The sequence below is a fragment of the Protobothrops mucrosquamatus genome, unplaced genomic scaffold (assembly GCF_001527695.2).
Source record: "Protobothrops mucrosquamatus isolate PMUCROS unplaced genomic scaffold, P.Mucros_1.0 scaffold4353, whole genome shotgun sequence".
Lineage (NCBI taxonomy): Eukaryota > Metazoa > Chordata > Lepidosauria > Squamata > Viperidae > Protobothrops > Protobothrops mucrosquamatus.
In genome coordinates, this window is record NW_015390267.1 from 53,889 (window position 1) to 65,300 (window position 11,412).

An 11,412-nucleotide genomic window follows, 5' to 3' on the forward strand; every position below is an offset into this window, starting at 1 on the left:
GGGGGGGGGGCTTGGCTGAAAGAGAAATTTTGTTCCGAAGGTCCTGAGCACCGCCAGGAGACAAGAGTTGTCTGGCTTGTGGGTTGAACGGCTGCTTCCCTCCTCCCAAACTGGCCAGCATCTCTTTGCTTTGGATTGGGTGATGGGGGGGCGAGTGGAAAGAAGGGGCTGAGCCGTGGCGGGAGAGGAGAGGCTCCAGGCCGGCCCGGGTTCAAATGGCCTTTTTCTGCACCCGAACTTACCTGTGGAAAAGAGCAGCGCTAATCGGGGGGAGGGGGGGGATGCTCCATGTTTTGCTCTGCTTTCTTCGGCTGGCTGGAAGCGCTCAGCCTGATGCACGCCCGTCTGTTTCCTTCCTGGACGTCGCAAGGGAGCAAAGTCGTAGCACTTTTCCCTTCAGAGAAAGCTTTCGGGTTTCGAGCTGAACGGGGCAGTCCGGCAAGTGGCAGCTGCCCACCTGGAGGGCAGCGGTGGGTACAGCAGTTCCCGGGACGGTTGGCCGTGCTCTGCTGGCCTTGCTGTTCTTGTCTTGAAGGGGGCCTTTCTGTTCCATCCATCCCAGACTTCCTGGGGGTCCGCTCGGACCATTTCTGTGCGGCATGGAGGCAGCAGCGTGGAAGGGCTCCCACCCCTCTGCAAGTGGTTTGCATAGAAGCCCCCTGCTCTTCCATGGCAGTCAGGTACGTGGCCTCTCTCCAAGGGGGGGCTGGGGGGGGTTCACGGAGCTATCTGCTGGTGGGACAAGGGGACATGTGCGGCTGCCCGGTTGCTTGGGGGGTAGGGGCAATGGACCTCTGGCCAGGAGGAGGGTCTTTCTGCCCTTGCCCAACCCCGCCTGTCTCCTTGCAGCCCCCACCTGCCCAGCGAGCTGTCCTTGTGCACCCTGGAAGGGGAGCTGTACCGGTGGAACATGGAGACGGGGTGAGCCAGGCCAGGGCTGATGGCCTTTATGGGTGGGGGCCCAGATTGGAGGGCTTTGGTGGGGTGTCTTGCAGCCTTAAGGGGAACATGCTGCTTAGTTCTTTGGGCCTGGGGGGAGGGGAATGAGGTTCAAGAAGCTCTGGTCCAAATGTGGGGGTGGGGAGCTAGAGAGAATAGCCAATGGGTCAAAGAGTCTCTCCTGAACGTGTTGGGGGGGGCGTCTCACACGCATCCAAACAGCCAGCCGAGGGTTAAATAAACTTCTCAAACACTCCACGCCACTGATAAGGAACTTGACAGCAACTCCATAGCTGCCTGCCAAGAACTTTTTACTCCGATAACACAGACAAAAATACACACAGTTTGAATAGTCCAGTTTGTAATTAAATCCACAGCAAATAGGCGTTGTGTCCTTATGCTTTTACAAATAAAGCTCCTTGAGCAAATATAAACCAAAATTCCAATCTCTATGACTTCAGCCATCCCCCTGCCCAAGAGCCTGGGAGGATAGCCAGGTTTCCTGAATATCATAGTCATCTGGATCTATGCAAGGATATTATTTCAGAGGGCAGGTGCCGCCACAGAGAATGCGCCATTTTGGTGGCAGCTCCAGCTCTGATTGGCCACAGTGCCTGGCAGATCCTTCCCCAATAGACAGTTGCTGTCCTTGGCTGTGGCCAGTGTATATATGTCTTTATACATACATACGTAAGTACAGTTTAGAGGCTGGACAGCTTACAATTTAAAAATAGGAACAGTGCAAAAGAAAAAACCACACTCTCTTTTATAGCTTGTGGGGTGGGGTCCAGTGACTCAGCTTAATCTCTGGCACGCCTCCTTTTCTGCTGTGCAAGCTTGTCTCGCCTACGCTGGCGTGGGTCCAGCCACAACGTATCTTCGTCACTATCCGCCGGCTGGGAAACACCTGGCTCCTGGCCAATCTCTTCTCTGTCGGGAGACACCTGAGGCATTGCCAGAGAGGAGGGTCCTGGAGAGAGAGGCCTGGTCATCTCCTCTCCTTCATGTTTGGAGTCTTCTTCCTCCGATAAGATGGGCTCTCAGGACGGAACCACAACAACTAACCACGTTTCCCACCAGGCTCCGAAGACTGCACCAGGACCCAACAGCCTCTTCTTCCGGGACCCTTCCCCTTGGCAGTGCTGCTGGCTGCCAACCCTTCCCCCTTGGCTACTTCGAGCTCTTCAAGGTAGGGAGTGAAGTGGACTGCCAGCGTGGGGAACGCCTGGTTCTCTCCAAGTACTTGGGCCATTCAGAGTCCTTCCAACACTTAGTGACCACACAGGTAACAGGGAGTGGTGTGTGTGTGTGTGTGTGTATGTGAATTGGGGGCAGTTGTGGGCACCTTCTGTTGCGCAGACTCTCTGTCTGGACCACACTGGAGCATTCACCCGACCTCAGCTCGGCAGTGGATATTTGTCAAATGTTTTGCTGAAGTCAACCTTCATTGTGTCCACTGCATTCCCATAATCAACTAAAACAGACAGTGTGTCAAAAATATCCGGTTGGTCGGGCCAATATTTACTTCCCAATATTAATGAGAAACAGCAATGCTGAAACAATGGCTGCTGATTCCCAATTCCGTATTTCAGGGGAGAATCTGCAACCAGCTAGTTTTGAGTGAAGGGTTAGACCCTAACCCCTCCCCCTCCAAACAGGCTCTCTCAACAGCCCCACAGGTAATTTACACACAAGGAAACACAAGCGAAGACTCTAAGGCCTCCGTACCCCAAACACCTCGGCAGTGCAATAGGTGAGGAAAAGCAAGTATTTTGCCCCGTGATGAAGAAGCGAGAACTTTGAGTCTAGTCCTGTGACAGGTTGGGCGAAAGGGCGAGGGAGGGCGGGGTCGTCCCGAAAGTGAAAGGACACAGGCGCGCTTCCCCCTTCTCCCCGTCTCTTTTTTTGAATCTCCTCCCACTCCATCCAGGTGTCCCTGGAGGGGAAGGGGGGGAAGGGGGAGAAAGCAGGGACGGTTTTGTTTGTGTGAGTGTGTGCTTGAGAAAGAGAGAGAGAGAGCAAGAGCGAGCCAGGAGGGAAGAGGAAGAGGAAGAGGAGGGAGGCGAAGTGCTGGCCAGGAAAAGTGCCTCGCAGATGGAGCAAGCAAACTTACAAAAAGGGGAGCGCTCTCTCGCTCTCTAGCTCTCTCGCTCTCTCTCTCTCTCTCTCACACACACACACACACGCTTTCTCTCCCTTCTCTCCCTTTCTCTTCAAAGGCACCTGGAGGAAGTGTGAGTGTGTGCGTGCAGCCATGCATTGAAGCCTGATCAGATTGTTATTAACCATGCCATTATGTGGGCAGGAGTGGTAGCCTTCTGAAAGGCTGGACCCTGACCCGCCCGCCCCCACTGCTTTTTTCTCCTCTCCTTACGAGTACATCAAAGCAAGCTCCCCTGCATCCTGTGCCCCAGGCTCCCCACTCCTTGGCGTGGGGATTGGCTGCCCGGATGAGAGTTTAAATGTCCCACGCAGCCAAATAATCCTAGAAAAGTGTCCCTCCGTGAAACGCCCGGGAGGAAGGGGCGGGGTTGGAGCGCTGGCGGACCAGTGACGGGAGAGGAGTGCTGGCGGAGAGCCAGCCAAGAAAGAATGCCTGTCTTGGGTCGGCGGCGGTGGGGTTCCCGAGAAGTGCCCCCTCCGCCCCTCTTGCTGCCGAAGTGCTGCTCAGCGCTCGCAGCAGAACCAGCGATTTCTCAGAGGCGTCCGCCCCTCGGGCGGGGATCCTGCCCCTCCCAGCTGTGGGGGGTGGGAGGAGGCGGCAACTCGGGGTGGGGGGAGCCGGTGCGAGCGGGGCTTTATAAGGGGCGTCCCGCCTGGGGCTGGCACGTCTAGATTCCTGGAGACCACCATGGCGATTGGCCTGGCAGCTCTGGGGCTCCTCGCTTTCCTGCTCGGCTGCTCGGGAACCTTTGCCGAACCCCAAAACTCGGAGCCAGCCGCCCAGGTCAGATGCGGGGTGGGAGGCGGAGGGTCCCAGCCGCCCGTGTGGAAACCCCTCACACACACACACCAACCTCTGCTCGGGTGGGCGGCAGGAACATCTGGTGGAAACGGCGGGCTGGGCAGAGGGTGCCGCTTCCTCGGGGTTGACCGCACCCGGTGCTCTCGCGCTGAGCGCCAGAGGCCCTGGGTCCCCGACGGACAGACACCCAGCGTTTCCTCCTCCGTACTCGGCCGCGACTTCGGCAGCCTGCCGCCGGGGCTGGTGCTCTCCCTCGCTGCGCAGATGGCAGAGCAATCCGCCCGCGGGGTGTCGTCCCGGACGCGGTCTGGCAGGTGCCTCGACCGACGGACTTTGGGATCGGCTGCCTTTCCGGCCCCAACCAGCGTGGGCAGCCCCGGAGGTCGGGCACACGGGAGCAGCGGGTGTTTTCAGATCTCCCGGAGAAAATGGAGCCAAGGTGTCCAAGGTAGAAATGAAATTTGAGGAAGGGTCTCAGACCTAAGGACTTTCTTTCCTTTCAGGAAGATGAAGAGAAGGAGTTGTGTAATTATCCCAGACTCCCAAAAGATTCTTATATCAAAAATTACAAAACATCTATTTGATTCAAAACCTTGCCTTCCTGATAGATTCTGTCTCATGCTGTAGAGCCTGTATTCTGCCTTCACCCCCAGATGCAAAGTTCACAGCCTGTTGTCAAATTCCTCTGTTTGATCCGGGCTTTAGTGATAACATTTCTCAGCCTGCTTCATTTACAAATAGCATCCTGCATTCCCTGCTTGATAAACCTCTTCCTGCTTGCCCCATTGTAAAACTTGCATTCCTTTAATAAAACATTTGCCTCCTGTAATTATCTTTACCTCTGTATCATGTAACTGTCAAAAGTCTTTTAAGTAAGACCTTCATGTGATATCTTTGTGCTTTATTGATCCTTGTGATGTTAAGAAATGCCTTCCTGTGAAAACTCCTGTTTTCTTTGTATATGATAAGCTATGTTTTATTATTCCCTGTGATGTTCAAAAGATGCCTTTCTGTTTTCTCTGATTAGCATTTGTGTAAGATAAGCTATACTTTATTGTTTCCTGTAATGACCTTTGCTCTTTTCGTTAGCAGTTGTGTGCTATGTTTTCCCATATGTTGTTCCCTCATGCATACTTCCCCCGCCCTGATGAAACTACCAAATAAAGGAGAGCTTCGCAAAGCTGGTAAGATGGGCAGTACCATCCACCCCAGCACTTGTGCTCTCTCACCTTGAATAGACTCGTGTTGGTGCCTCAGTTTGTCCTGTTCATACGCCATCGCATTTCCCTACTGTGACCGTTGATCGTCCGGCACACTGGGTCGGTGGCAAAGGGAAAAATCTTTCCCTACTCAAGGTGATCACCCTTGCGAGGGTCCCTCTAAAATTCTCACCCCTGTTACGGGGCTCTAAGAGTTGAAGCCTGAACCCTGAACGCAACAGAGTTGGATTCAGCCTTGCAAGATTCTGTTGCTGTAACTTTGTAATAAAAGTAATGTAAGTCCTAAACATATCAGAATTTCCTGAGATTTCATCACCTGTTCCTGATCTGCTGAACAGAGATGCAGCTGGGTAACATCCCATAATAAGCATGGGGGGTACACTGAGTGAAGCTCTAGGGTATCTGAGGAACTGCCTCACCCCAATGGGGCTAGCTGGCCCCTCTCCTTCCATGGAAGCAGCCTAATTTGGATCCCACTGGCCAAAGAATTTCTGCTGCTGGGCTCCAGGAGAAGAGCCTTTTCTGCTGTCCCCCACCCCCAGAATATCCTACCACCAGAGGTCAGATTTCTCCCCCACACACACACATACACACAAACCTGGTCTTCTGGAAGAGCCTGAAAACCTGGCTCAGCCACTCAGCCTGGGGGCCTGACCGGATAGGGTACGTTGGCTGTGTCTCATGGGGTAGAGAAGATTCTTGCCCCCAGGCTGTCCATCACCTTGGGTTCTTAACTTTTAATCTTTCTATTGTAGTTTCAGTTGGTTTTAGCACTTTTTAAACTTTTATTACATTGTAAGCAACCCAGAGTTGCTTTATTAGTGAGATGGGTGGCATAAAAAGGTATTAAAATAAAATAAGCCCTCAATTCTGGGGTTGATTTTTGACATGCTAAGGTGGAGATTTTTGCCTCTGGACCTTTAAGCAAAATGCCACGATACTTTTTCTTCTTCCTCTAATGGCCCCACTTGCAAAATTCTTGATTGCAAATCCAATTTTTATAACTGAACCGGTTGTGGCCAACCACAAGTGTCGAAATAGGTTCTAGCTAATTGCTGGTTCTAACAATGACTCTTATCAAGCAAAGCTATGGCCATGTGATTAGGATGGACCAGCTCTGGGTGAAGCTAATTCATGGCTCACTTGCAAAAAGCCTATAATAATTTCCTAATAAATTAATAGGTCAGATCCTCAGTGGATTAGCTCCAGATTCCCAAAGTCTTCAAGGGCAAAGACTGTGTAAAGAGACTCTACCCCAGAGCTAGCTTTGAGCTCCCCCTCCAGATGAGGGTCCTATCCAGCCTCTCCTGGAAACCTGCAGACTGGCACCCAGGGAGCTTCCGAAAGACCAGGGAGGCCGAGGTTGCTCAGGGAAACATTTTATTGGAGAAGAGCATCTGATGGGAGAGGTGGGAAGGGTCACCCCCCCATTCCCCCCGAAAAGGCAGAAAAGGGGAAGCCTTGCTCTGTTCACCATCACTTTATGCGGTAGAAGAAGTTTGGGCCAACCCTACAGTGAAACAGGAGGAAGGGAAATGTCAAAATTCATGGTGGCATGATTGATGTCTCCCCCCCCCCAGGCTGAGCATCCCACCCCACACCCCATTCCCTCCTCCCACCCACTCACGTGAGAATGAAAAGGGAGGGCAAAGGAAATGGATGTCACTGGTTCTCAGGGGCGGCAAGGGCCGGGTAGGTCCCCACCCATGCATCCTCGGCCTTTAGGGGGGCCTCCCTTGAAGTAGCTCAATCCAGGTGGCCATAAAGGCAGCCTCTTTGGAGGGGAGCAGCAGAGCTGCAAGCCTTGCGCTCCAGGAAGGCACCCAGGTGGCCTCTTTGCCCCCTACAAATATGGGGCTGTGCTGGGCTACTGTTCTCTGATTTCAGTAGAGCAATTAATAGCAACTCTCCAGGTGTTGCCTGCTGTGGGCAACCCAGACTGTGGTGCCACCCAAACCACACTTGTCAGTGAGAAGGACCTGGGGAAGCTCCTCAAAAGCTTTGCTGCCTTTCTTTGTGGGGGAAGTGGCAGAGACAGAGTCTCCTAGACTCACAATGCCAGCCTCTCCTGCAGGAGCTGCCCCGAGAGAGGCCAACCATTGGGGCGCCCTTTCAAGAGCCCCTTTGGGGGGGAGAGGGAAGAGAGAGAAAAAGAAGTGGTACCCAGGACCCATCCAGTTAGGGGGCGCAGCAGTTCAGTCCCTGCATTTCCTTACCGGGTCGCCCCCCAATCCTTTGCCTCGGATCCAACCTTCTCACGCAACAGCCAGGTTGTGCTCAAGTGCTCTTCTCCGTTGTCATCCACCAGACACTGGCCCACAAAGACTGAGGTGGATTCTGTCAGATCAAAGTTGTTGTATCAAAGTTGTTCGCATAAAGACACCCCCCCCCCCGCTCACCGATGCTACCTTGAGATTGGGAATGTTTTATAGGCTCCAAAATATTTGGGCATCTCCATCTGATGGGGGGGGAAGGTGGGAGGACATTCAGTGAAAGAATCTGCAAGAGGCAGATCTAAGGAAGGGGCGATCCACTAGATTCCCTCCTCCCCTTCTATTTGCTTCCACACCAAATAGTGAGTGGCTCTACCAATGAGTATCCAGCTGACGGTGAAGCCAAAGGTGGGCTGGGACCCCTGGTGCTGGATGCCCTGCAGCGGGGATGGAGGGACGGGCTTGCCGGAGCCCGAGACTGCCGTTTTGTAGAGGCCGCTGAACACCCCCATGTCACTGACGCTGTAGATCTCCATGATGGAGCCGAGGTCATTCACCCATCTGCCGCACAGGGAGCACTAAAGGAGAGCGGGAGGGGGGGAGGAAAGCGGCTCACGGCGCTAGCCAAGCCCAGCTGGCCAACAGGTAGAGACTCTGCCTCCATTTTCTCCGTGAGATCTGAAAACACCCGTTGCTCCCACGTGCCCGATTCCCTGGGCTCCCAACGCCGCGTGGGGCTGGCAAAGGGGGCGCATCCCAAAGTCCGTCGGTCGAGGCACCTGCCAGACCGCGTCCGGGACGACACCCCGAGGGCAGATCGCTCTGCCATCTGCGCAGCGAGCGAGAGGACAACACGGGCGGCAGGCTGCCGAAGTCGCGGCCGAGCACGGAGGTGCACACGCTCGGCCGGCCGGCCGGCCGTCGGAGATCGAGGGCCTCTTAGAGCGAGGCACCGGGTGCGATCAACCCCGAGGAAGCGCCACTTCTGCGCAGCCCGCCGGCTCCCACCAGCTGCTCCTGTCGGCCACCCGAGCAGAGGCTGGTGGCCGGGGGGGGGGGGCTTTTCACGGGGGAGGCTGGAGCCCTCCGCCCGTCACCCCGCATCTCACCTTGGCGGCTCGCTCCGAGTTTTGTGGATCGGCAAAGGTTCCGGGACAGCCGAGCAGGAAAGCGAGGAGCCCCAGAGCTGCCAGGCAAATCGCCATGGTTGTCTTCAGGAATCTAGACGTGCCAGCCCCAGGAGGGACGCCCCTTATAAAGCCCCGCTCGCACCGGCTTCCCCCCCTTTCAGCTGCCGCCTCCCTCCACCACCCCCAGCGGCTGGGAGGGGCAGGATCCCCGTCCGAGGGGCGGACGCTTCTGCGAAATCGCTGGTCCTGCTGCGAGCGCTGAGCAGCACTTGGGCAGCAAGAGGGGCGGGGGGGGGGCATTTCTTCTCGGGCACCCCACCGCCTCTGACCCAACACGGGCATTCTTACTCACCTCCTCCTCCGTCTCCTCCTCCGCTTCCGCAGCCGCCGCCTCCCAGGACTGAGAGGACAACGTCGAAGGCATTGAGGCCGACGCTTCCGCGGGTTTGCTTCCATGCTGACTCTGCTGGGTGCAAGCAGGAGAGGCGATCGGGCGGGCCGCGTGGCCCGGGCAAGGGTGTTGGGAGGGCTCGGCAGAGGCCAAGACGGATCACGCGTGCCTGGCCAAGGATCCCTGGGCAGCCGGGCTCTCCCACGGGGGGAATCGAGGGAACCCCCTCCGTCTGGGTGCTGTACGTCCAGCAGATCGTGCAAAGCCCACCGGTAGGCTTTCTGCCGCTGAGTTTCGCGCCTTGTGGTGCGAACGTCAAAGCCGCCTTGCCCGAGATCTGCCGGCCTGCGGGACAATTTCTTTCCCGTCGCCCCGAAGTGCTTTTTCCTGCGAATATGGCGAAGAGGGCATGGTGAATTGTCGGGCCGGGAGGGGGCGCAAGGGAGACTGAAACAGCTGGGGGTGGAAGTTGACCACGCGTTTTAACCCCGCCCCACACTGTACCTTCGTGGGATTCGTCGAGCAGAAGAGCAGCCGCGGCCTGGAGGCCTGGATTCCCCGGAAGGGGGAGGAAACCTTTCCAGGGCAACAGAAGCCTTGTTTTATTGGCATAGCAGCCGCCAACTGGGTTCCGGCGTTACTGCTCCGCTCCTCCAGCCTCTCTTCCAGTCGCCGGAACCCGGGATCCCCGCCTGGCTCCTTCCGAATTCAGCCCCTGCTGGGGCACAGACGGCACCCACAGGAATGAGGAGGCTCGCAAGGACCAGCCCTGCCCCGCCCCCCACAGCAGCTCTGTAAAGATTTGGGGAAAGGAGGGCAGCCTGGGGAGGGCAGCAGAGACCGCCCTGAGAAGGTCCAGAGGGAGCTCCGAGGTGCTGAACTCGGCCTGGGATTCTCGGTTAAGTCCAGGATAGCATTTCCTCTTGCTCTTTCTTCCATTAAATGAGGTTGTCAGCAAGGGAGGACCAGGATGCCCGGATAATTGCCCCCCCCCCTTATTACTCTTGCCCGTCTCCCTGAAAGCCTCTCTGCTCATCTGATGCAGAAAGACCTGGCCTGTATCTTCTGCCTGCCCAGAGGGTCCATAGTAACCTCCTTCGGCAGGATCCTGTATGGATTTTCTATACTAGAGGTCCCCAACCTTTTGGGCACCAGGGATCGATTCGGAGGAGAGAGTTTTTTCTGTGGACCGGAGGGGGCGTGGTTTTGTGTGCTGCCTGCATCTCATGGATGAAGCTTTATTTTTTGTTCCTGGCATGTCACAGCCCGGTACTGGTACACAAACCGGGGGTTGTGGACCCCTGTTCTATACTACCTGTCATCCTGCATTAATACCTTTGATTCAGTTTCTAAACAAATGTTGGACTTTGCATTTATCCCTGTTGAAATTAATCATCCTGATTTTTGCCCATTATTCCAGCTTTTAAAGATCCTTTGAAATCTTCATTCTGCCCTCTGTAGTATTTTACATTCCCCCATTTCGTATCATGTCCAAAACTGATTACAATGTTTTCTGACTCCTAAACTAACTTAATTATAAATATGTCAAACAGCACAAGGCCTAAAATAGAGCCCTGCAATTCCTCACTTCCTTTCAATCACATCTGGAGCTTTTAATAAGCCCTTGTAGGATTTGAACTCTCCACAGGGTCTACCCATGTAATGGTAGTGTAGACCAGCCACAGGTTGCCTTCTTCTTCTTCTTCACCAGGATTTCATTGATATTTCTCAAATGTTTTGCTGAAGTCAAGGTACATAATGTCCACTGAATTCCCATAATCAACTAAATCAGACAGTGTATCAAAAAATATAAGGTTGGTTTGGGGTCACCTCAAACCCTTGATGCTCCTGCTAAGCACTAAAATATGATCGGTCTGAGATGGCCCCAAGAGCTCCTTTGAGAGTCCTGACAACCTGCCTTGGAGACTTCAACTCATCCATGCTCTCTCTGTCTCTGTCTCTGTCTCCATCTCTGTCTCTGTCTGTCTGTCTGTCTGTCTGTCTGTCTGTCTGTCTGTCTGTCTGTCTGGCTGGCTGGCTGGCTGGCTGGCTGGCTGTCTGGCTCCCTCCCTCCCTCCCTCCCTCCTTCCCTCTTCTCTCCTGGTTCTTGCTGGTGATTCTGCCCAGCTCCATCTGGAGTCTTGGAGGAGAAGACCCAGGGAAGCAGCAGCTCTACTCTTTGCCTCTTTCTTGTTCATCTCCAACCAGGTCCTCCTGGCACAGGATCCACTCCTTCCTTTCCCTTCCTTGGCCCATTGATCCAGCCAACCCTCCCTCTTTTTTTCCTTTCCTTTTATCTTCTTTTGTGAGCATCTGTTCCAGTTGTGCCTCAGATTACCCATTTGCTGGTGCACCTCCGTGGTGCACCAAATGGGCTATAAGAGGAAACAGGAGGAAGAGCCTCAACCAAGGCAGAAATGGAAGGGTCTCAGGCCTAAGGACTTTCTTCCTTTCATGAAGATGAAACTTGATTGATTCAGCCTTCCAGGTTTCTGTTACTGTAACTTTGTAATAAAAGTAATGTAAGTCCTAAATACATCAGAATTTCATTATA

At 54.5% G+C, this 11,412-nt stretch overlaps 1 protein-coding gene across 1 annotated transcript in view; it reads right to left on the bottom strand.

Moving 5' to 3' along the window:
• LOC114923546 (avidin-related protein 4/5-like) overlaps window positions 1-8,542 on the bottom strand; it is a 16,750-nt gene extending 8,208 nt beyond the window's left edge. The window contains exons 1-3 of the mRNA XM_029286638.1: window positions 8,447-8,542; window positions 7,714-7,915; window positions 7,341-7,461 (exon numbers count right to left, since the gene is read on the bottom strand). Coding sequence (XP_029142471.1) covers window positions 7,341-7,461; window positions 7,714-7,915; window positions 8,447-8,542 — 419 coding nt within the window. The remainder of the gene's footprint in view (window positions 1-7,340; window positions 7,462-7,713; window positions 7,916-8,446) is intronic.
• Window positions 8,543-11,412: the final 2,870 nt, after the last annotated feature.